The sequence below is a fragment of the Leptinotarsa decemlineata genome, unplaced genomic scaffold, assembly GCF_025532065.1.
Source record: "Leptinotarsa decemlineata unplaced genomic scaffold, Ldec_3_MD MMD2_tig00002159_RagTag_RagTag, whole genome shotgun sequence".
Classification (NCBI taxonomy): domain Eukaryota; kingdom Metazoa; phylum Arthropoda; class Insecta; order Coleoptera; family Chrysomelidae; genus Leptinotarsa; species Leptinotarsa decemlineata.
This window is the reverse complement of record NW_027412574.1, coordinates 7,982,091-8,008,984: the sequence shown is the minus strand read 5'-3', so window position 1 is coordinate 8,008,984 and position 26,894 is coordinate 7,982,091. Positions and strand designations below refer to the sequence as shown.

Sequence of the window (26,894 nt, the reverse complement as noted above, 5' to 3'; positions counted from 1 at the left end):
TTGAAGTGGTTGAGATTTCTCAATAGAATGCGTCTTAGAAATCAGTCCCTTGATGCCAGAATTCCATTACTATGTTTACAACATAACTTTTATTGAGAATATCAAATTTATTTTGCAGACTTCTAAAGGACACCTGGCAGGAAATTATTTCCTTGAAAGGACAGAAGAGTTGGAGACAGGACGATTCAGTTGTCGATCAAAACGAATGCATATAAATAAATTTATTTGGGTAAATACATAACTGGCAATAACTATACATAGATAACCTACTTCATTATACAAAATAAAATCGAAACAAGACATTTGTAGAAAATGACAAATAGTTTTTACATTATTAAAAAGGCATTTAGCTATTTTAGCATTCACCGACATTTGGCAGAAAATCATTTTCTTTGCAATAATTCAGATCATGGTGATACTTTTATTGTAAACTTAAAGAGTCTTTGTATCATCAAAAAGTAGAAATATGTACACCTACAGGATGGTTCACTGTCAGAGAAATTTCATGCCAATTATAGATGGAAATTTCATGAGGCCCAAGGATCCTTGAAAATAAAAAGAACAAAGTTTTTACTTTAACTCAAAAAGTATAGCATCACTAGTCAGGGCTGGAGAAGGCAGTCATTCAATAATAATAAACATAATAATATGAACCCCCTTTTCCTCCCTGATTAAGTGTGTAATTTCAGTAAGTAGTATAACTGTATGTTCAAAAAATGTTCGTCAATAAAAAATTTATGAAATAAGCACCTAAAATAGATAAAAGAATTGAAATTCTTCTGACTCACAATATTTTAAAATTGACTTTCTCTAATAAAAAAGGTATCCAGGAAATTGAAATTCAATCATTAAAAATACCCAAAGAGTAAAAAGTGTTGACACTAATTCAAAAAATTATGCTTTTTGTTTCGAATTATGTTATAATAAATTCATCAGTGAAGCACATAGTTATGATATTTCAAAATGCAGACAAATCATGTGAACTGTGATCGGTTATTTTTGTTCAGCATTATCTCAATATCTCTAACAAAAGTTTTTCAAAGCTTGAATTTTTTGAATTTGATTATTAAAAATTATTGTGAAAATTTTTTGCCAAAAAAATTATCCTATCAAATTTGTCTATTTCTAGTCATGTGTGTCGAAATAACCAATGAAACCATCATTACACTGATAACTACCCATGGATAGTTTTCACGGGTAGTTATCACTTATGTCATGACATTGCTAAGCAACCAACACAATAAAGTTGTTTGACATTTCAGTAATTCAATTTATTTCGAAAATGTCACTTCCTCGCTTTGGTGTTCAAAATGATGCGGCAATTGACAAAATCATTGAAGAAAATACACCAAAAAATACTGTCAATAGTAAAAAATACACTTGGAAAATATTTATGCAGTTTCGTGACGCCAGAAAATATGAATTGGATGGAAATCGTACTCTCGAAGAGCTTGCATTAATACTCAAGGATTGGGCGATTAATATGAGAAAAAAGGATAGCACAGAGTTTAAGGAGGCTACTGTTAAAACCGTATGGAATATAACAAGCAAATTATTACAAGAAAAGTATTACAAGGAGTATAATATCATGCTAGACCCCTTTAAAAGTGTTGCATTCAAACAAGCGCGGAATGCACGCGACGCAGCACGAAGAAATTTACAAACAGATCCCACTAAACGCAAAACAAGCTCAGTACCATTAACTTCAAATGAAATGAGTAAAATTATAAACTTTTGGGATGAAAATACCCCTATAGGACTCCTACGAAAATTTTATCACATAGCAGCGGTGGAATTGGCTTGGAGAGGTGGTGAAGGTGCTGCTTGCTTAGTTGATTATTTTCATATCGAAAAGGACAACAATGGATCTCCAACTAATAGGATAGAATATAATCCAATTTTCAGTAAAACCTGCCAAGGGGGTTCAAAGAACTGCGCCTCTAGCAAATGGTTAGTTCAAAATGGTGATAACAATGCTTGTCCTGTCAGATTATTCATTAAATTATTATCAAAACGAGGCACAAATATCAAGACAAATAGACTATTTTTAAGGCCAAATCGTCACTGGAAGACAGGAAGCGATAACTGGTATGACAATATGCCTCTGGGTAGAAATATAATCAACGGATGGACGAAATCTTCTGCTGAAGCAATTGGCTTGGATACGAAACAGAGGAAAATAACCAATCACTCTAATAGAGCAACTGCAGTCAGTCAACTAGCTAAGAGTGGAGTTCAAGAACAGCAATTGTTGAAAATTACTGGGCACAATAATGGAAATTCCATAAAACCTTATTTGAATATTGATCAGGAACATCATAACCAAATAATCAATAGTATGCGTGGAAACACCTATGCAGTAACCGAGGCAAATACAGCAAGATCAACGGAATATCATTATACGAATTGTTCTTTTAATAACTGTGTGTTCAATAAATAATTTTGTTCGAATTGCAAAAAATTTTCTCACCGAATATCCCTCGAACATTGATAAATAACTCATAATTTTATCACAACTTCCTCAAGCACGTTATTTTAGGTAACATCCTTCCGCCTTCGGCGTCGGGATGTTACCAAATAACGTGCTTTCGAAAACTGTGATAAAATTATTTCGTTAGTTATCAATGTCCTTGGGATATTATAGCTGATAGGTTGATATGCATTTTCAAAAACGCATTGACACAAAATAACTCCTAGGCACTAGCCATCTACAAAAAGGATAAATGATAAATAATGTTCCCCAATCAGCAGTACAAACATTTTATATTATAGAATTATCTTGTTTACAAGAAATTTAAAATCAATTCATTATATGCTTTTGAAAGCATGAACCATTACTTCTCCAAATTGAATTTTTGTAGATTGGTTCTGAGAGGCATATATTATTTATAGGGTTAAAATTTACAATAACAGAAAGTTGCAGATTAAAATAAAATGAACATTGGAATTCCAAGTTACATGAATCTCCCTGAATGGTTTCTGAGCTGCTCTCTGAGAAATGTTTGTATACCAAACAGTTCCAATTATAAGAAAGGATGATGTTTCACGATATTTCCATTTAAATATCAAGAGTCAAGACAAAGGCATACTATAGTGATGAAAAAACTGGTCAGGTTAAGCACTTTGTAACTTGATCAGTGACAAAGTTCATTAGTTTTTTTGTTTCTTACATATCATCAGTTAGACCAATGGGGAATGTTCCTCAATTTGGGTTATTGCAGAAAATGCAAGTTTCAACAAAATAGTTGAGTTTAATTCATGAGTTTTTCAAATTGTCTTCGAAAAGTATTCAAATTGATGTTTCAAATGTTGGGTTTTAATTTTTAAAGAGATTTGTTTCTAATTCACATATTGAAAAGAGAAATGAAAATTTCTATGTTTTTTACCACTTTTATTTGTAACTAACGTTACTGCAGTTTCGCAGTAACGTTAGTTACTGTACTGCCTCCCCACCTATTCCCCAGCAGTATACGACTTCCTCCGGGCCCCCCGCTAGGCAGGCCGCTGATTCCGCCAGGCCCGCCTCCCGGATGCGTATTTACATTCTATACCATTATACAGATGAGTGCTACTCTATAATGTAGTATGTAGTATAATATGTACATTTAAAACGCCCGTATGGTTTCTCCAAATCATACCGCGATACAGATAAGCGTCAATCTATAACATAGTAGGATTTGTACCCACAATACACTCCTATTTCTACTCCAAATTATACCGCGGTTCAGGATTTTCACAATAGTAGTCAATAGAATCACGCACGTGGCACCAATGCATTTATTAAGATCCATTTGTCTCTCATCATGAACAGTAAATATCCGATGGCCGTTAAACCAACATGAGCGTCCCGTTATTCGTTGCTGTACTAAACCCTTTTCTGTTGTGTTAAAAACATTGTTGAAATTGTAATTTGAGATGGAAGCAAACCTAGATGTCTTGAAAGATATTATTTATAGGGAAGATATAATTGAAAGTTATAATTACGTTAGTTGTAACGACTACAGTGTTATTATAAGAAGCAAAAATCGCCATAGCGATAATAAAACAAATAGTGAGTGGTGTGACGACTGAATCTGCAATTTTAGTATTGGCACCACAACAAACTGGATAGTTAGATATACTTACCCATCACTAAAAAAATTTGAATACAAAAAAGTGTTTAAGTGTCATCATAATGAATTCAACAAAGTTGCAGAATTTAAAAAATGTCCCACTCGAACAAGAAATAAAGAATGCGGTGCCAAAATCGTATTTCTTTTCAAGAAAGTGAATCCAAATACTATAAAAAAATGACCCGCATTTAAAAGGCGGACACAACATCGTCATTACGGTAAGAGATAATAATTAATTAATTATTTAATTAATTATTTAAGTAGCAGTGTATTAGGTATGGACTATTTGTAAAAGCTTTTATTTACGTTGCAATGTATGTATGTACAAATGTACATACATATTTGTATGATTGTTCGAGTGGAATCTTGCAGCTGAATTTTGAAGCAGTTATCCTCAACCGATTGAGCTGAAATTTAGCATATACGTTTGTTTCAGATGACAATGCATAATTAACTGAGTTGAGGGTGAAAAAATTCAAAATGGCGGAAAACAAGATGGCTGCCATATCAACTTTTCTTCTGATTGAGCTGAAATTTTGCATTGTTTTGGATGACAATGTATGGTTAACCAGGCTACTTGTATTTCCGAACAAAAAAATTGTTATCTTTGTTTTCAATGAAACCGTTTAACTTACTTATTTATATATCATTTTTCGCCTTTCAAAGTTTTATAGTATTCAATCAACATCCAGCCTGTATACTTTTAAAAGTAAAGTCTTTTACCGTTGAAACTGAAAAACAGTGAACTTAGCTAACTTTAGCTACATCGATCTATTTTGGCTGCAAAAGTTTCTTGTAAGCTTGTGGTAGGATTTTGTAAAAAATACATTTTGGGACACCCTATATTAATTATTATTCAAGTTAATCTTAAATTTTAGATCACTCTTAACCACAGTCATAAACTACAAGTTGCCGAGACGTATAGTTACTTACGCATGAGTCAGCATACTAAAAAAATATTTATTAAATATTTTGCCTCAGCAAAAAATTACCATGAACTTATGTTAGAAAATGAAAATAATGATTCAAACATTTTTGAAGTATTAGCAAATGCGCAGTTGAACCCTAAGGATCGTCAGATTTATCATCTATACGACCAGTGGAGGTAAGTTTAAGTCGGTTTGTTATCAAATAGTGTTTTAAACCAGTATCCCTGTCATAGACGAATCAACTTTGGGGGAAGAGATGGACAGAGTATGTACAAAGTATTGCAAGAAAAAATAAAATTATATGAAGAGCTAGGAATGAAGATCATTACAATGGAAAATCCTCTGATTTTTATTATACTAACGCCTATAATGCTCAGAATTTATAAACGCGATTTTTCACATGAAATTGTCTTCGTTGATTCTAGTGGGTCATGTGACCAAACCAGTTCGTGTGTCACATTTCTGTTCACAGCCTCAAAAATTGGTGCATTACCTCTGGCTTGTATTTTGCATCCTGAGCAGACTGAAGCAAATTACACACTGGTTTTCAATATGTTAAAGAATGCTCTTGGACTAGATGGATTTGGAGGATTTGGATACCCTCTGGTTTTTATGACCGACGACTCAAAAACCGAAAGAAATGCGTTAAAGATTGTATTTGAAAATTCGACTGTTCTGTTATGTACCTTTCATTTATGTCAGGCGTTTTGGCGTTGGCTTTGGGACAATACGCATGGAATACTAAAAAAAGACAAATCATATATTATGAGACAGTTTCAAAAAATATTATAGGCTGATTCTGAGACAGAAATCAATCAAGCTCATGAAGAATTCTTTAAGGATGAAGTAATTTCATCTTATGATTAGCTTCAAAGTTATATGCAGTCTTTATGGGATAGACGAGAGGAATGGGCTGTCTGTTTTAGACACAAAATTTTAACCAGGGGACATAACACAAATAATTCAGTAGAGGCGTCGATACGTATATTTAAAGACATAGTTCTCCAAAGATGCAAAGTATTTAACACTTGTGCGCTGGTTGATTTTGTTTGTAAGGTATTGAGTCATACCATAGACGTCACTTAGGTACTATCATTTTCAAATTGTAGAAAAACAAAAAATAAAATTATATACAACCAATTTTGCGTTAAAGCTAAAAATCTTACTGTTAAGCAGTGTGATAATATCGGCTTTGCTGTCTCTTCTGATGTGTATATTTACACCGTGCATACAGACACTGTAGATATGGTCGATGAAACAGTTACAAGAGTAAGCGATAATAGCAATATAGGCAATGATATTACTGCTGCAGATTTCTCTTCTTCGGCATTTGCACCAAACAAAGAACCATCATCTGTTAACGATCTAAGTAGTGTTACTGATACTCCACTGAACCGTCTCTCTCAAAATTTTGCAAAAGTTGTCGAAACTCTAAAGGGAAATGATTCCATAGAAACAGCTAATGCTATAAATAAAGTAAACATGGCTATGAATAAATTAAAAACAACTGGTGGTGTTTTGAATTTTTTACATCAAATCAAAAAAGTTAAACGCGGCAGAATTATAGGTGTACAACCAACATCAACTAGTCGCAGAAAACAAAGTACAGGGCTAACTGCAGGTTCAAAAAGAATTCAGGCTGGTAGGCCAATAAAATTCGAAGGCAGTATCGTTAAAAAACGGAAGTGTTTGAGAAATCTGGAAGTGAATATTAGTTTGAATCAAACTAACCAGAAATCGCATTAATTTTTATATTACGTGTAAGTTTTGTTTTCTGAAATGTGTTTACTTTGTTAGCTTAGAAATAAGCCATAAAAAATAAAGGTAACTTTAAAAAATAAATTTTATTTTTTTTGGCCCCGCGGTATAATTTGGAGTAGAAATAGGAGTGCATTGTGGGTTCAAATCCTACCATGTTATAGATTGACGCTTATCTGTATCGCGGTATGATTTGGAGAAACCATACGCGCGTTTTAAATGTACATATTATACTACGTTATAGAGTAGCACTCATCTGTATAATGGTATAGACTGTAAATACGCCTCCCGGATAGCCGCCGCGGTTACTACTCAGGTTGCCCCAAGTCGCACCTAGAATGACCAGGCTAACGGGCCCGCCACAGCTTGTGCTGTGACGCCTTCGCCAGAGAGATGAAATAAAGAGTTCAATATGCACCAGAATGCCCTGGCAGGGCGTACCAAAGACGATGCTTACAAGCTTTTCATGCAGGAGATGGAGATTATGTTAAATATGGATTTGATTGTCTTTCAATGATGAATTTTTGTGATTGTGATCCTGAATGTATTTTAAATGAAGAGAATTTTTGAATGTTGAGGTGTTACTAACCTTATCTGCATCTGAGAAAATGGTAGTGTAGATGATTATTCAACAGCAAGATTACCATAACATTATAAAATCTGTTATTTACCAAAATTCTAAACCAAAATCACTAAGCCATCAAAATATTTGAAGGTCAAAATTATGAATTATTTTATACAAGGTTTTGGATTATGCCAAAAAAAAATTTTCAATGTCCACATCTACACTTTGAAAAATAGTAACTATGCAAGGCACTGAGGCATATATCACAAAGTATATATACACAAATGGACACCAACCAAAATTTTGAGGTGACATGATAATTTGTCCAGTGAGATTTCAACCTATATATATTACTGTCAAAAGTACTGTCAATTTAAAAGACTAGAAGTACCTATCTCCATTATGACAGTCAAAATCACATTTTGAAAAATACAAATTTTGGAATAGTGTCCCACTTCGTGAATACTAGATGTAAGTTGCATTTACAAAGTACAATGAATGAATCTATAATATTTTCTGTTCGTCATTGACATATTCTAGTGATATTTCTTATGTTGCTGTACATAATTTTGAAGTGATAATCAAATACACATTTTAGGATATTTTTTATACCTTTAGCTGCGATGCCCGTCATCACTTACATTGAAATTGGTACAAGGCGAAAGAAATACTAAAATAATTGTTCATGTTAGAACGATGTATTTTGATCAGCTATTGATCACTTGATTGAAAACCCACCTGGGTAACTGATAATATAAAGTAGAAAGGACGTAACTATAACTTCACCTTCACCATTTCTTATGTGTTGCGGATCTTTCCAGGAACATAATTCTTATCAATTTGGGGTTCCTGAAGAAACATATGTAGACACCTTTCATTTTGAGCCAATGGATGTCCAGCAATTCTACAAAAGAAAGATACATTTATCCATGATTCAATTAAGTCTGTAGTATTTAATAAAATCTCACTGAATGCCTTTTGGGAAAATTAATAATTCAGAACATAATCAGAGACCCTAATTATCCAAAGAAGATTAAACATAGAACTTTTTCATTAGGCACTATGGTCTAAGACTACCAATGAGGAACAACCTGAGGAAAACATAATTGAAAACCACCTCTACAATTGTCCTGAACAACCATTAACCAGGCTTGTGGAAGACCTAAAAATGACTTGCTGAGCAGACAGATTACATTTTCTGATTGATTCGGCCGTTACTTGATGAAGATCCATAGTAGTTTTAAAAACTACACCTCACTATTTGATCTCCACAAACTTTATTCGAAAAATATAATCACAACATGTTTCGCTAGCACAGTAGCTTTCTCAAGTATATTCATACACTTGAGAAAGTGTATGAAAGTGTATGTAAGAAGTGACACTTGAGAAAGCTAGTGTGCTAGCGAAACATGTTGTGATTATGGTTTTCAAATAAAGTTTGTGGAGATCAAATCATGAGGTGTAGTTTTTGATTAAACAGATTACAACTTGTATTTAGCTCAAAAGTCAATGCACACCACCTGACCCTGGTAAAGCAGTAACATCAATGGGTTAAGTGAGCATTTATTACAGTTTACTAGGACAAACAAGATAACTTAAACGTCTCACAAACTTGACATGTAGGGCAGTAATAAAGATTATATTTGGTATTACAATTATAAGTTGAGAAAATTTCTACTAATCAATGGCATGTACTTTGTTGAAAGGAATCTAGCAAAGAAAGGAATATAACAATATAACTCTTTATAAAGTTATGTAGATCAATAATAGAATTTTTTTTTCAAATACAAACTAGAAGAAAACCAAGAAAATTTTTCAAACAATCGCTTAACAGATATCAATCATAGAAACGCTACACAACATATGAAAGAGTATTGATATAAAACGTCATTATGGAACAAGATTCATCCTCAATGATGTACTTTTAAGTTTGGGGATACCTAAATACCTCATCAGCGCCTATTTGGGTAACATTACAAATGGAAGTACCCATTTTTTTTCATAACATGACTATGTCACCAGAAGAGACAACTCTGATCTTGGCATGATGACAGTATATTAATACGGTTAGTTAATTCAGTAACAGTCATACGAATTTCATTTCAATTGAAAAAGGAATATTTTCAGATTGGTTATTTAGAAAAAAGCCTTTTGGATTTCTACTTCTCCATAATTTTTTACTTAATGATTGAGTAATAGAAAGCTAGTAAGCTTTTTACAAAAAAATAAATATTTCTCCCAATAAACTCCCGGTTTTCGATTAGCTAACCGTATAACTGTGTATATGTACTCTCATCGTGACAAGAGTTGTTTTTCAGGTGACAAAAGTCATATTGTTATGGAAGACATAGTACTTCCACTTGTATTGTTATCCAAAACAGTGTTGATGTGATGATATATGAGAAGTGTCTTGTCTTGAAACTTCGAAGTACCCCATTGAGGATGAGAGTGTTCCATGCAAGTGACATTTTGTATCAATAGTCTTTCATGTTGTTTATAGACACTAAGAACGCGTGAACTGAGACTTCCTTGAGTAATTAGAACTTTGCGTTCTATCTTCACTTGCTGGTAGGTACTCACCAGACAAAGAATACTTACAAAGGTTGTGACATTAGGATTGAAACTAATAAATTTGGGATAAGGAGTGGATGTTAATAATTTTTATTATGCTAATATTCTAACTTACCAGGACTGTAGATATATTCAGAGAAGCTGTTTTTCCTTTCTGTATGAATTGATTATATATATTATTTTCTGGATTTACGTTAAGCAAGACACACTACGTCCCCTGACGAAGCAATTGTTGCATAACACCTGCTATGCAATAGGAGGAGACTGGTCTACTGCAGTGAAGGGAAGCAAGTACCATAAAAAAAGAGAAGAAGAAGAATACTCTTTCATATACACACATCGGAAAAGTCTAGGGATATTTTTATAACATACTAAATATCATAAAAATAAATGCATGAGGTCGTTTAATTTCGATTAAATTGGTACACTCGACCACCCTGTAGATTTCTATGGTTTGAACAAAGCCTGCAAAAACGGTAACTAATCTTTTATCAAGTTTTTTACAAACTGTAGGTTTTCGGCTAAAATGAATAATCTGAAAGTGTCGAGTTTGTACATTCTATGCAGTTCTTGCTCAGCATTTACACTGGAAATATTGTAATTTAACATGGAACGCCGTCACTTACCACTGGCTGAGATGAATAGAGCTGTAGGGCTTCTTCAAGGTGGCATGCGACAAAATGATATAGCTCTTCGTTTGGGGGTTTCCCAAAGTGTTATCAGTCGATTGTGGCGGCGTTTCCGTGAAACTGGCAGTCCAGCCGAACAACATCCAGGGCGAGGACGCGCTACAACTGCAGTTCAAGACCGATTTTTGGTCTTAACCGCAAGAAGACAACCGACAATCACAGCACCTGAGTTGGTTAACGTGTTGCAGCAGACGCACCAGGTAACCATTGGTCGTGATACTGTCAGAAATCGACTGCATGAAGCAGATCTCCACAACAGAAGGCCACTTAGATGTCCACCTTTGTCGAGAGGCAATCGCGGTAGAAGATTAGAGTGGTGTCAAGAACATCAAAACTGGGATGCAAATGATTGGGCCACAGTTTTGTTTACAGACGAATCCAGATTTGGAATTCATCCAGATTCTCGTCGAGTAAGACTGTGGAGACGACCTGGAAATAATGAACGTTTGAGACACGTCCAGGAAGTCCACACATACAGAGGTGGTACAGTAATACTATGGGGCGGAATCATGATCGGCGGCAGAACCGATCTCGTTTTTCCAAATCGCTCCCTCACAGCTCGACAGTACCTCGACACCATTCTTCTACCTATCGTCCGTCCGTTTGCTGGTGCTGTTGGTGAAAACTTCCACCTAATGCACGATAATGCTCGTCCACATGTCGCGCGTCTAGTGACTGACTGGCTCACCAACGAAGGAGTTGATGTATTGCCATGGCCAGCACAATCACCGGACCTGAATCCCATCGAGCATGTGTGGGACATGCTTCAACGAAGAATTACTCCGCATATGGGGAACATTCACACAATGTTTCAATTGAGAGAGTTTTTAATCGCTGAATGGGCAAATGTACCTCAACAAGACATTGACAATCTCATTTTGTCGATGCACGATAGATGTAGGGCCGTAATAAACCAGCGTGGAGGCCATACTGTATTAATTTTTTTTCGGGGTGCCAAAGAAGAGCCATATTTTTTTTTAGTTTTGCTTATATGCGCACTCAGTATTTTTGACCATTTAATAAATTTTGTTGTAAGTTACATTCGTTTAATAATCACCCTTCAACTTTTTTTCCCTAAAGCGATCTAAAAAAAAATATTGCCATTTTTAAAAATATCCCTAGACTTTTCCGATGTGTATATATCTTTGTGTAGCGTTCCTATGAATATTTGTTTCAGTTCCATAACATATAAATTGAACGAGAAAAAGTGATTTTTTTTCGTGTAGTTCAATGTTCATGTAATAATATCAATTCATTTCCCAAGAAACATACAATGTTTATACTAGAGAAAAACGAACAATAACTCAATCACTTAAATAAAAGTATAAATAATATACAGTGCATTTCTTTAATGTCACCCCCTTTTTATTTTTTGAACGGGTCAACTCAAAAAATTGAAATTTGGGATAATGAAATTAATGCATGAATACTTTATTTTGGCGACTGGGCGCCATCTGGGAAAAAAATTAAATGGAAAGGGAGGTCTTGCGACACATCTTTTTGAAGCTCCTGACAAATGCTGCACAACCATAGAATATAATGTCAATATCTTCAACTACTACAAAATGACGGAACTTTTAATAATTGCATGAATACATTGACATTTAACTACATAATATGAGGTAATGAGCTTCAGGTCAATTCAGAAGATGTTCGAAATGGTTGTCTTCAACTTCTTGACATATGAACAGCCTATCCGATATTTCTCGCCAAACATTTTCGAATACAGTAACGTAAATATCTCTACAATAACGGCAATTTTGTTTGTGAATATTGCCGTTTAAAAAAAAGTACATTCTTCACTAAAACAAATAATCGCTTCAATGTTTTTTTCCAATGAACGAGAATTGACCATTTTAGAGATTGTTGGCGTGGTACCTTTTTACTAGCCCAGTCGCCATCTTGAAAGTTTCATCTGTCAATTTCACTTAAAAATAAAGTATTCATGCATTAATTTCATTATCCCAAATTTCAATTTTTTGAGTTAACCTGTTCAAAAAATAAAAGGGGAGACATTAAAGAAATGCACTGTATAATATTGATAATAATATAATATGTAATGGTTCATTACAGAAGATATCTTTTTAGATTAAAATAATATTTTGCCGAGATTTTCAAAGAATTTGGCAAATTATTATATGACATAAAACCCAATAAATTGATTGTTTATCATTAATTGATCTGAAATTCAAAACCCTTAGATTTTTCAAAAATCAAATTTGGGTAAAACATATAAGGTAAACCTGGAACCCCTGGCAAAGAATATATCCAAAACAAGCACTCTTCCCAACCACTAGAACTGCAATTTTCTCTTCGACTCGCGTTTAACCAACCAAGTTGGCATCTTCAGGCAACAAAGGAAGCTAATTCCTAATCCCAAAAATAGTCTATATTTATATCCAACCTGGTAAATTATCCCTTTCCGACACACATCAATTACTTCTGGTTGAAATTTGAGGAAAACTTCTTGTGAAAAATTTCAACAGAGTGATTCATCAAAAAGAATACAATGGGCTGTTTGGAATGGGTTTTTTGTCACTGTTCATAGTTCTCATGGAAATAGCAAAGTAACAGATTAGAACATATTTTCAAAAAGTTGTACTTGGAAGTAGCCTACAAAACTTCTTGCTCACTTCAACAAATGTTAGGTATCCCCAAAGACAATATTTTGGAAAATAAAAAGTCGGGGAAATATGAAATAAGCTGAGAGGACTGTGGCAAAAATATGTTGGTCAATCTGAGGGATCCATTAAAACTCGTTTCAAAGAACACTCAATAAATAGCCAATTTTGGAGACTCGGAAAATGCAGTGCAGCTCAACACATTTTGGAGAACGGCTATAGAATGAAAACTGCTTGAAACTATTGGCATCGGTACATGTCATTATCAGATTTTCAGAGTTTGGCAGAACCGTACTCTTTCCATTTGATCTGAAAGACCAATTACCAAACAAACTAATCAGCTTCTCTAAGAAGCTGGATGTATTTGGTTGAGTGTGGATAGGTGTGAACCACAATAAACCCTTGCGGGTTGCGGTGGAGGGTCGAATAGACCCACTCACATTTGACCTAACCTAACCTAACATGTCACTAGATTTTTGTATGCTTTTAATCAGTGACAAAGGTCTGAATCTGAGTACATAGCACTCTCATGCCACACCAGAATCTCAGTGGTTGCATCAAATTATTGAAGAAATTCAACAATCAGATGAAGAGATCCAATCAACATATTTGGTGACAAGAGTGTAATAGATCTTCCAAAAAATGCTCTTCATGACGTTAGAACTCAACAGAATGATGTTAACTACCATTTTGTCAGAAGAGCTATCAGAAAAAAAAATCATGGAAGTTTACACTCAGAAACTTGTCGCAGATCCTTTAATAAAAGTAATCGACAGAAGAAAATATGGGTAGTACAGATATCATATGACGATTTCTACTTCTGTATTGGGCTTCTTATCAAGTGGGGTGTTGCTGTATGTATCGCCTTTCCAATTTCAAGAAGCTGTGGTGAAATACCTTCTGAGAACAACAAGTTGATGAAGTGTATAAATGGTTGTATCAATAGGGAAAGAACTTGTTTCAGTCCCAACATTTGAATCTCATCTGGACCCGATGAGTTTTTGTTTTTAAATTTGTTGATTGACGAAGTAAATAAATCTACCTCTGAAAATAGATTTGATTTAAAAACATTCTAGGAGAAATTAAATCATTTTTGGAACAGGAAAAATTTTCGTATGAGATAATTATTGTTTCATCAAATCTATGTAAGCTTGAATGAAAAATTCATCAACTTGATTGCCAATCTTTGAAACTAATTATTAGTTTATTGTATGATTTTCACTATAAAGGATTTTACAAAAATCGCGATACGTGTTTCGCTTTACAATAGCTTCCTCAAGCGTAAACTAAAAGTTAAGTACTTCCAAATGATAATAATAATATTTATTTGTCCTTTGAGACGTTAACAACGTATAGGACATGTCAGTACAACACGTTAAAATAGTTTAAAGAAAATAAACATACATTAAGATAAAATATCTCAGTAGTTTTAAAGTATAAAAATGTATAAAATATAAAGAAAAAAAACAAGATTAGTCAAAATTGGATGTATAATAAAATAATAAAATCAGGATGAAAGTCTGGACCGCAATCAGCTAAAGTCGTCTAACAGGAATTCACTGACACTGTAATAAGCCTTAGACAGGAGCAAATTTTTAACTTCTCTTTTAAATGACATCAAACTCATGGTTTTAAAGTGATCAGGTAGTGGTACAACCATTTTACAACCATAGTGATCAGGTAAATGGTACAACCATTTTATACTCTAACCCAACCGTCAGCAACAGACGGACCAAGGTCCGTTTGCGGACCGCGAAAGGTTGAACCTCGGGTCGCCAAGTATACCAAGTGTAAATTATTACGTAGATAAGGCATACAATACCTTAATTAAATAAAAGAAATATTTTTAAGCCGCATAGAATTCAACTTAGTACTTATTTTATTTTGAGTTTTCTAGCTAACCTGTTTTACAAGTACCTACCTACAACTGATATGGTTTGATTAGTTTTTCATCTAGCCTGGCTAATTGAAGAACAAGTAACCTCCTTCTTGCAAAATTTGTGATCTGACACAAAGAGCGTCTGCTTTTTGTCGCAAGCTGGATATCTTTGAAAAACGATATCGCTAAACAAAAATTCATTCATTTTCCGACAATTCTTGAATATAAAAAGAACTCTCAAGAAGGCATTGTTCAGTTTTTGAGAATCTGGCTGATCTTAGGAACGATGTAGCTGCAGAATGGACAGATGCGCCAAGTTATTCAATCCGTCAAAGCCATCACTTCAAATAAAGACAATCGATTTTGCAAATGTATGAAACGGTATCCTAATGAGAATTTTGGACCAAATATGTATTGGAAAAATATGAATATGTCGAGCCACTATGTTTGGCTCGACATACGTATGTGAAACATTTTTCTCACAGATGAGAAAGATGTTTAAGATTAACGGACGCCCAATAGAAGACCCACTTCGAATTTGCTGTTCCTCTCAAGAGCCAAACTGGCTCAAGACTGTCGGTGTGGTTTCTCACATTAATTTTAGGTCTTGTGTTCTATAATTCCTTTATGCATGAAGAAACACAAAAATAGTTTCATGTCCCTCTGTGATTAAATGAGTGGCATATGTGGAATTTATTTCTGGAAACTATTTATGCATAAAGGAACAAAAACATAGTTTCCCGAATGGAAAAATAAATTCCACATATGCTAATCATTTAATCACAGAGGTACATGAGTTCAACCATGAATACAAGCCCCTCCATGTCCAGAAGAAAAGTTTGAAACTTAACCTGTTGGAGAGTATGGAAATAAACAAATTCAAAAACTCTCAATATTTTATGAACGATCAAAGTGAATTGAATAATTCATCATTATTGAATCTGTTCATTTCCAAGTAAAAATAGTTAAGTATATTTACGCTACTTTCGATAATTACGGTATTCATACAGGCCATTTCTTTTATCATGTGGTAACATTGCTATATTCTAAAACATAACAGATACGAAGACAATTAAATGGGAAAAAAGCTAACTGTCGGGAACAATACAATGGTCGAAAAAAAATTACGGGGACTCTCGCTCTTCTCAAGTTTTACGTTGAAATCCAAAAATGCTGTTTTTTGTTTTTTTCGAATAGCATTGTTATTTCGGAGAATATCAAAAAATGGAAAAGAAAAATGTTATTGTATTCAAAGTGTACTATGACGATGTAATAATAAATATTCGATAAAACGTTTCGTGCCAACATGGCCACCATCAACTTTTTACGGACCTGTCTTTTTTATTACAGATATTGATAAAGCGATAAATTCACAATCCAAGGATATATAACATTTGATATTATTGTAGCGTTTAACTTGAAATAACCACCATCATCAGCGACAACAATCAAACAGAAAAACAATTTATTTTATCATGAACTTTTGCGAAAAATGAAATCAATAGGGAAAATCAAAGCTACATGGCAATTTACATAAAATACTCGAATTGACAACCTCTTTATTGAATGCACATAAGTTGTCGGTCCAGACAATTTCTGTGGCAATTTTCTAGCATAATAGGTGTAATACTTATACATGCATCTCTTATTTTTTGTTTGACTTGGTGTTGAAAAAACTTTGCCCTTTATGTATCCCCAGAGAAAAAAATCTAAAGGAGTAAGATCTGGGGATCGAGCTGGCCAGTTAATTGGTCCATTGTGTCCAATCTATTTTCTTGAGAATAATGCATCTAAATGTTTCCTTACTATTGCTGCATTGTGGGGACGAGCGTCGTCCTGTTGAAAATATTGTATTTTATGGCGGATATTCAGTAGCAATTCAACTAAGTAGCCATCAAATTCACTGAATAGAAAATGATCATCGTAAAAGAAAGGGCCAAGGATGTTTGTTCCCACAATTCCCAACCAAACATTTATTCCGAGCCTTTCTTGAAAATTGGTTTCCCTATGTAAATGTTCATTTGTATTATTCCACCTATAATGGGTATTTCTGTTAAATCAACCATCGTTGGTGAATTTTGATTCGCGCGTTCATATTATTTTTTTACAAATATTTCCAACGTTCCTATTTCTACGTCTTAGCCATTTCACAAATCGTACGCTTCTTCCGTAATCCCTTTCATTGAGGTGAAAAACTTTGCGTATCCTGTAGCATTTACATTTATTCTTTTTCAAAATAGTTCTGGTGGATTTTACAGAAATCCCCATTTCGTGGGCAATTTCTTGTAAAGAACAATCTTGATTAGCATAATTTTTGTTACTGGCCAATACTGAATTTAAAAAAAGAAGTGTTCACTGTGTAAATTTTTATGGTGTAATATTTGCTTACTCATAACATTTATTTGATTCCTCACACTTTCAGTAACCAAATATTTTCTTATTTTCTTTCTGTCAAATGCACCATAGTTCCTCAAATTTCTTTCTAATCATCTAAAACATTTGGATGTATCGGAATACGACGATTCGGGTATAGCTCAACATACATATTCCTTGCCAAAAGAGGATTTCTATTTGATTTTGCGTAACTAAATAGCATATCAGTCCTTTCATCATTTGAATACATCTATGATATGTTGATGAACGTCTGACAGTTCCCAACAGATATCAACAACGCAGTATTTTTCCTGCCATATAAACCAAACAAAGCCTACACTTTTAAGATGGTAACTGAATTGAGATGCTATTTGATCATACCAAATTATACATCAATCAAATTTTGACCAAAAACTGATATTTTCGTTACTTCCAGGATTGAGAATTATAAAAATATTACGAATTATAATTGATTATGGAGAAATAAGCCTTGAAAGAAGAATTACGGCAATACAAAAATTTCCAAAACAAAAAAGTACGAATTTTCATTATGTTAGGGTACCTACCTATCGAATTTATTGGGTTGTCTGAATTAAATTTTGAATAAATCGAAAAAATTTACAAAAGAAGTAATGACAGGACTATTATTTAAAATTGTTGTCACTGATGACGGTAGTTATTTCAGATGAAACGCTAAAAAAACATCAAATGTGATGCACTCTTAGATTGTGAATTTATCGCTTTATCAATATCTGTAATAAAAAAGACAGGTCCGTATTAAAAAAAAATTGATGGTGGCCATTGTTGACACAAAACGTTTTATCGAATATTCATTATTACATCATCATAGTACACTTCGAATACAACATTTTTGGTTTTCCCCGTATAACTCCCGATGACAGTTATCTTTTTTCCTATTTAATTGTCTTCGTATCTATTATGGTTTAGAATACAGCAATGTTACCACATGATAAAAGAAACGGCCTATATAGTTAATGAATTCATACCTTACCTTTTCAGGTAGATTCATTTATTAGAAATCAGGCATATGAGTAGGTAATAGGTTATAGTATGAAATGTTTAGGTTTAAGGAAGCTATTTTGTAAAACCCTTTATAGTGAAAATCATATAATAAACTGTATTCATTAGTTTTAATATAGATTTTAATCAATTATCGGCTAGTTCTATTCAATTGCCTATCTTATATTGACAGCTTCAAGTAGCAAAAAACAGCTGAACTAATTTGATTCAATAAAACTAGATTGATTTTCTCAACACACTACCAAAACCATAAATCAATTCTGAACTGAGGTTTACTACGTACTTATTAATGAATACTTCTAAACCCTTCCTTCTATCTTCTATGAAATCTTCTTCAAAAATTCCATCATCACCTCTAAAGGGTAGCTGTCTTTTCCAAGCTTTACCTGGTAGAGGAGGCACCACTATTTTACTGTCTCGTTCCAGTTCATTTCGAAGCCATTCAAAATCACTGTATCTCCTTCTCACACTAGATTCTTTTACTTTGAACACTGGTAAGTTTGTCTGAAATTAGATGACATACATTTATTAGCATTGTGTGATTTTCCCATAAACAGTAGGTATAATAAACCAAAACACATATGCCATTACAGTAAGTTTGAAGAAGCTATGTTATAGTACCTAACAGATTTGTTGAGGTTAATGAAGTGTTTATGTGAAGGCAATTAAATATATAAACACATTCCCCATTACAATATGAAAGTGAAAAAATAAGAACATTACACTGATAATTAATGTAGTCACAGTCAATGGAGGTTCTGTTTTGAGTATTACCCTGTTTCTCATGGTAAAGAATGATGCTGTTGAGAACATTTTCTGCCGTTTTATTATTTTTTTCTATAAAATATACTATAAGTCATAAGAAAAATAATTTCGCCAAAAGATTCCCAAAATTGTAACAAAAATGAGGTCAACGGTGACATCTCATATGCCATATTTACAAACAGTTATTTGATTGTGTGAGTTTTATTGTATAAAGTTGGAGGTGTTTATGTTATGGTATGTTTGATCAGCGTGTAGAAAATTTTACACTTTCAACAATTTTTTTGTAAATCTCTCCAGTTGTTTGTTCAGTCCAGTGAATCTACAGTTCTAAATAAAAATTCCACAGCCATCTATTTTGGTCAAAAAGTTTCAGCCGCAAGGTACTACTACGGTAGAACGCTTATTTAGAGCAATAATGATATAAAACATAATAGCAATAAACTTTTTACAACCTCAATTGATGGTATTTTGCACACAAAATCTGGAGTTGAAAATTGTTTTGAGTTCAACGCAATAACTAACTATTTTTAAATTTTCAATAATAAAAATGTATGATTTACAAACATTGACAAAACAGAAAATCAAGAACTGCAGCATGTTATAAAAATTCAACTGAAAATACAATACAATTTTCATGGTAATAATAATAATTCAATATGTTAAATCAGTACAAATAATTAGTTAAATTTTTTTCCGCAAGTCAAGCATATTTTTATTTTTCTGGTCATGTTTTAAATTTATTAATTTCTGATTTATTGATGTTTCATATGTAATAGTATGTTTGTTTGAGTCCTTTCCCTGATGTGACTTATATACTACAACCATTGAATAAAAAAATTAGTAAAAGCTGTAGATTATATCGCTTTTTATAATTAACATTCAATAAATTAATGGATGTAGCCGTTACTACATGTGGTAGGAGATCATCATGAAAAATGAAACTTTCTATGTTTTTATACCAATTGTATTTGTAACAAACATTACTGCAGTTTCGTCTAATAAGGACATTTGCATACAGAATTTATTATATTCTTTAAAAATGTCCTTATGAGATGAAACTGCAATAACAGTAGTTACAAATACAAGTGGCATAAAAACAAAGGAAGTTTCATTTCTCATTTTTCATAATTAATATTTACAGATTTCAACATTGTCTTGAGTACATATATATTTTAACTCTAGGATGGTGCTGGCAAACTGTAGATCAGTGTAAATATTTCTCAGAGAATGGATCTCAGAATCCCGATTATTATTATAACAGATGTTATCATTTCGCGTAAACGTAATAATAGATAATATTGATAAAATATGACTTTTTAGATAGCAATAGCGGAGGTATTTGGAATTTTTGTATTTGTTATAATATCGAGTGATGTATTAAATGAGAATGAAGAAAATTGGGAATTCACAAATATAAACACGGTTCAATATGAAAATATACCAAGTAAAAAAAGTAGTAAACTTTAATTTCAGGGCTTGGCGGGTGGCTCTCTACAAGCCTGGAATAAAATCTCCAGCAGGAAAACTGTAGGTTCAGAGGCACAGCCAGGCTAGGGCCCAGCTGGCACACCTCACCTTGACTTTATGGCCAGTCCGACACTTACTTCTGTTAATTAAGCAGAGTATGGTCCCTGATTACATACATATTGTTATCTTATACCAAAAGTACCCATTCAAAAACTATTTTGCAGGTAAACAAAAAAATGACGGATTGTATGAATTTTTAGTAAAATGTCTTTGGAAGGAAAAAATGAAACAATTAAAATATAATACATAACACATTTATCAAGTGAATGAGTCAAAGTGCCCATGCTACTCTCCACTTGCCCATCCTACTGCTAGTAAATTGATTTCAAACCATTTGAAAAATGTTATGGTCTTACAATTGTTACACACATCGGACCAGCTTTGTTGAAAAAAGGCATAGAAAGGACCATTATTGGTCGGTCGGTAGCCAAGCGGTTCGGCGTGGGTGCTTTGTTCACTCACTCGAATTGACTGCCGTGTTGGTCGGTGGTTCAAGCCCTAGTCTGAACGATCGATCTTCACTTGCTATCGTCCAACCCGTGTTAGGAATCACACGTTAAAAGGTAAGACCTCGTTAATCCTTAGCTCGCACAAGTATCTACTTCTGAGGGTTGTCGTTCGTAGGGGTGCGACAGCTGGTTAACGGAAAAACATATTTTATAACAGACAGATTGTCCAGATCTATGCCATGCTCATAAACAGAATAGAATGGAATACATAGAACACTACCATTCTCAATGGCTGACATTGATGTTTTGAAAAAAGACACTTGTCTTATTGAATAACTTTTTTCGAGATCAATTGCCCTAACACCAAACTGATATTTTTGCACTCGACGCGCGTTTCGCCATCAAAGTTAGCATCCTCAGGAGAAGAAAATTGATACCTAGTCTAGTTAAAATTTGTTACCTGAGGTTGTATAACTGAAGTCCAATATGGAATTTCTCGGTAATTAACTACCTGCAAGTTCTTAGTAATTATTCTCTTCCTAACAGAAGATTAAAAAGCGGGCTGAACAGGATGGGTCCTTTATCGCCATTCATGCTGTTCTTACATTTTGCTATTTCTAGACTTTCACATGCATCGAGTAGCCTGGTGTCATGCACATCCTTAATCAGTTTCAGATTGTTTTCACCAATTCTGTGGTCCTTGTCTAGAGCATGTTGGGCGACACTGGATTTTTCTATCCTTCCATATTTCATGTGTGCACAATGCTCCTTGAAGCGGGTTTTAATCGCTCGTCGGCTCTGGCCGATGTATTTGCTGTTGCAATCTTGACAACTGATTTCGTAAATCCCCGACCTTTCTGTGTTTTCAAGTCTATCTTTTGGATTACCAAGAAGCTGTTGCAATTTATAAGAAGTTTTATATGCAACTTTCATATTTACTTTATCGAATATCTGTTGAAGTCCTCTCGTGTATTGGGGTTCATATGGGATTACTATAAACTTGTTATTACTCTCCTCTTTTTGAAAAGTCGAAGATTTACGAAATGCTTCCCTAAACTTACATTTTCCAATTATCTTGTCAACTATATCTGGGTTAAAACCGTTTGCTTCAGCTACATACCGAATCACTCTCTTTTCATTGTCGTACTTATCTTTCTTCAAAGGAAAAGTTATTAACCTGTGTACCAGAAATTGCAGTGCCGCCATTTTGTGTTATGGACAATGATTCGAGTCATTGGGAATGTATCTGAAAGTGCCCGTGTCTTTCCTGTAAATGTCAAATTCTATTTCGTTCTGTTCATTCCTTATGACCAATACATCTAAAAACGGCAACTTTCGTTCTTTTTCTACCTCATATGTGAATGTCATACTCTTACACCTGTTGTTTAGTGCTGAAAGGACATTCTCAATTCTGATGATCCTTGTATCCACTACAGCGAATATGTCATCAACATACCTGATCCAGACCCTAGGGAAGCAACTGAGTTCTTTCCCAGCTTCCGTCTCAAACCTACCCATGAATAGGTTCGCTATAAATGGAGACAATGGGTTACCCATAGCCGTTCCTTCATGCTGTTCATAATATGAGCCATTATATTGAAAACAATTGGTGAGTTGAATGTATTCTTCAACAGCTTTATTTGCTAAATTGTTCGATTTCAGAAGATCCCTCAAACATTCTAGAGCTTGTGATATTGGGACGCTTGGAAATCATCATTCATCATTATACTTGTCTTATTGTCCCTTCAGCACCAATCTGAATAACATTATAAGATTAAGCACTCAATTCAATCATAACATCACCACTATATGTCATGGATGAAGTTAAATCTATTCATGTCATGATGACAGTACACAATGACATTCTTTCGATTATTTCCTATGGCTGGGATTGAATCAATAAGCAAATGAATTTGTGATGCACTGTTTGGAACCTTTGGTGTAGTCATGAATATTACTGAAGTTGAATCTTCCTCTTGAAGATGATCACTTAGTGATCGAAACACGTGTCGTGGTGTTGGAAAAAAACTCCAATAATATTCAAGCAAATAAATGTCATTATGTACTGTTAACGTGACATATGAAAAGATTTAATTCATCTGTGACATTAAGTCATAATTTTAGGAATTAATTGATTGCTTTATCTTGCCATGTTATCCAGATAGCACAAATTTCGTATTCTGAAACATCAATGTCCACCATTGAGGATGACAGTGTTACATGTAAGTGAAAATTTATCTCTTTCAAACACTATATTGTGCAGCAGTCCTGTGAATGATATTTTATTTAATTCCATAACAAATGTCTGGAGTTCAAACTGAATAGGAAAAAGTCTTTTTTGTATAATCTCCAAACGTTTCAACTGCAACAGTCATCTTCAGTGGTGTGGTTGCAGTACTCTTCTTGAAGTATCAATTGTTTCAGTTGATTTTTCATTGTTTTTCAGTGAATACCTCAAGAAGAGTGCTTCGACCACGACACTGAAGATGACTGCTGCAGTTGCAGTTGAAACGTTTGGAGATTGTAACCAAAGACCACGGCAGAATACGGAAACCAACCAAAACATTTACGCCAGTCAATGTTTTGTTTGGTTACCCGGTTTTTTTGAAGGGGTTTTTCCTCCAGTTTGTGTGTGAAAGTATCTTCTATGCATGATCTACATATCTTTGTGAATAGTTCATTTTGAAATAAACTGCTTTCTTCTTTGTTTGGAAGTTTACAAAATTTTTTGTTCAAAGATGGAGACGTAAAAATCCAATGCCATTTTTTACCATTAGATTGTGATGCAGGTGTATACAATTGCAGGCCCAGGACCATGATATTGACTTGCCTAGGGTCCTATATGACCTTATCTCAGACAGAAACAGCCTCAACTGATTTATGAGTGAAAAGTTTGGCAGATATCAACCTAACACATGAATCAATAAAAATACTCTCAGATAGCCTAGCAGATCTGGAAGCACTTGTGTTTTAATGAAGAAAGTCCATGTGGACATTCAACTCTCTATAAACTCCCTATAATAGGACGTCTCAGCATGTCAGCAGGTCTCTGATTATGAAGTTGCGGATTCCTTTGTGAAAGGTGGCCCTACAAGTCATTTTATACCAGTCACTGGCATCACTTTAGATTTTGCCAAACAAATACAACACCTCTCAGAGTTTCATTTTCCTTATCGAACCTGGAAGATTCTCTATTGAACATACCCTATCTATTTATTCTAATTAACTTCATTGAGAAGATGAAATTATTTGATGGAGTTCGAACTTGTGTAAGCCACTCACTTTGAACCTAACCTACAAACACTAGCTGGCAAAACCCATGACAACTCCGCTTAAATGAATAACAATAAATTTCGAATACAGGTAGGACTGTATCACAACTAAATGTGAATATCAAAATATTTATTTACTTCACAACTAGCCGTACTGACGTTGGTGTTTAGTTTTAGACTTGCCCGAGAGAAGTGTTTTATGGGGTAAACATAAATATGTAATTTTAGAAAATTAATTTTGTGAACATCTTGCCATTAATTCTATTTTCTAATTACATTGCAACAAGCAAGTTTCAATAGTCATCTAAAATACCGAAAGGAAAATATTCTCATATATACATTAGGAATCTTATCTCTAGGGGGAGTATACTTACTCTCATTCTCACTTCATAGTCTGTAAACCTCTTCTTTCCAACTCCAATTGTAGTAACAGGATTCACTACATCGATTTCTAAAAAATTCGCAGGAGCAGCATAGGCATCATCTAAAGTTTGCTTTTTAACATTTAATCTTTTTGTGGCTTCAACGGTTGTATCTGACTCCGCCATCATTTTCAGGCTATTATTTTTCTGTGAAGTGAATGAGAATTTTAATAGCCTAATCGGCAAATAGAAAGAACGTGATACCTACAAATATCGTAGAAACGCTGAGACAACAGAATAACTAATTTATTGAAGTTCACAAAAAACAGCCAACAATTTAAGAATCTACCCTGTTTTTTGTCAAGTGTTCTATCGTCTGTCACCTTAGTTGACACTGTTGACAGTTAAGACCAAGTCTACGTCAATGCCTGCGAACATGGAGGTTAGAGATAAGGAGAATTGTGTCAGAAAGCGCCCCAAAAAGAACAATAAAACAAGATGGCGCCATAATAATATAAATATGATTAATTATCGAAAAACTCATTGCAGAAGTGAACACTACCTACACTCAAGAAGTGTAAGAACTTGATCACTCCAACTTTGGGCAGAAGTTTGCAGGTATCAAATCCTACGGTGGACAAGTTGACTAATTTTTGTTGTGCTAATTTCGAAGTGTAGCATCTATCTTTCGAGATGGAACAAGTTATAGAAACGATTTTCAATTTTACGAAAGTTCGTAAAAAGCCAAAAGAAGCAAGTGTGGCTATAATATCAACTATTATAGAATACTATGAAATAAGTAGTACCGAACTAGTGGAAGCATATAAATTCTTTGCAAAAAGAATGGACTTGAATTTGAGAAACAAAAAACCTCTAATTCATCGTCTTATCGAAGCCGACTCTGACATCAGCGATCTGGACAGCGACGATATTATGTCAGACGAAGAAAGCCAAGCGGCAAATGCCCCAAAAAAGAAGAAAAAAGAGCCAGAAACGGCTCAACAAATCAAACAGTTAAAACCCGGTTTTTCCCAGACTAAATGGACCAATAAGCCAAAATCAAATAAAACCACACCCGCCTTATCACAAACGCCGGGCATGGCACTGGAAGATCAAATTCAAAAGCCCACTCAGAAAACTGAGTCGACAAATACAGAGGAAACAGAAGTCCCGCCACCTGACTCAATGGAAGTAGACGACGAACAACTAGTAACAGACACCCCAAAAAATGACCGGGCAGAAACACACAAAAAAGCTGATAAGCCTCCACCTATAACCATCCGCGCAAAAGAAAAGTGGAAAACTATTATTACGATTGCTGCTGCGCAAAACATCTCTTCTATATTGCGGGCGGTGAACACAACAGATGGAATTCAAGTCCATCTTAAAAATACAGATGATTATAGGAGAATTACTCGGATCCTCGATCAAGAGAAAATACCCTACCACACCTATACAATGAAAAGCGAAAAACCACTCAGAGTAGTTTTTCGCGGAGTCCCGGAATCCCTAGAGTGTGACGAAATCAAGACCGAACTCCAGGGCAAAGGATTTGAGATCCTTTCCGTAGCCCGCCTGAGTAAACCTAGCAAGGTACTAATACCGTTCGTGCTTGTTTTGGTCCCAAGGAGCCAAAACAAAATATATGAGATCACCGAAATTGAAAACGTGCGTGTAAGCGCCGAAACACAGAAGCCGAGAAACCGAGTAGGGCAATGTTACAGATGCCAAAAGTTCGGTCACACGCAACGCAACTGTAAAGCAGTTCCAGCCTGCGTCAGATGTGCCGGACGGCACATGACCAAGGAATGCAAAAGACCTAAAAACTCGCCCTTGCGATGCTTCAACTGCAAGGGAGAACACCCAGCGAGCTTCCATGGGTGCCCAGAACGCCCTGAAAATAAAAGGGACTCAGATACACCGAACGAAAACAGACAGACCACAACCCCAAGGCCTGTCGGAAGAAACACAATCAGGAGCG

The 26,894-nt window shown here is 34.4% G+C and overlaps 1 protein-coding gene and 1 long non-coding RNA gene across 5 annotated transcripts; one reads left to right on the top strand and one right to left on the bottom strand.

Annotated features, from left to right (window-relative positions):
- Positions 1-206: 206 nt before the first annotated feature.
- Snx3 (Sorting nexin 3) lies at positions 207-25,329 on the bottom strand. Of its 4 annotated transcripts, none has more exons than XR_002722076.2 (5): positions 25,182-25,328; positions 24,926-25,120; positions 18,822-19,042; positions 8,103-8,268; positions 207-545 (listed from the first exon to the last, which is right to left on the bottom strand). XR_002722076.2 is itself a non-coding variant. In XM_023159827.2 (5 exons), exons 2-4 carry the CDS (start codon positions 25,100-25,102, stop codon positions 8,163-8,165), a joined length of 504 nt encoding a protein of 167 aa, XP_023015595.1. In that variant the 5' UTR covers positions 25,103-25,120; positions 25,182-25,329; the 3' UTR covers positions 207-545; positions 8,140-8,162. The 4 variants fall into 4 exon arrangements, 2 of the variants coding, with proteins under 2 accessions (XP_023015595.1, XP_023015594.1); XR_002722077.2 differs by having other exon boundaries at positions 25,178-25,306; XM_023159827.2 differs by having other exon boundaries at positions 8,140-8,268; positions 25,182-25,329.
- LOC141483031 (uncharacterized) lies at positions 875-2,864 on the top strand. Its single transcript, XR_012465866.1, has 2 exons — positions 875-1,078; positions 2,645-2,864. It is a non-coding gene; the product is annotated as an uncharacterized lncRNA (long non-coding RNA).
- Positions 25,330-26,894: the final 1,565 nt, after the last annotated feature.

Bases quoted from the DNA above. Each gene is read 5' to 3' on its own strand.
- Snx3 (XM_023159827.2), bottom strand. From the start codon at position 25,102: ATGATGGCGGAGTCAGATACAACCGTTGAAGCCACAAAAAGATTAAAT. The intron at 19,043-24,925 runs GTAAGTATACTC...ATCTAATTTCAG, and splicing joins ACTATGAAGTGAGAATGAGA to ACAAACTTACCAGTGTTCAA. The intron at 8,269-18,821 runs GTACGTAGTAAA...TTTCTTTTGTAG, and splicing joins TTAGAAGTATTCATTAATAA to AATTGCTGGACATCCATTGG.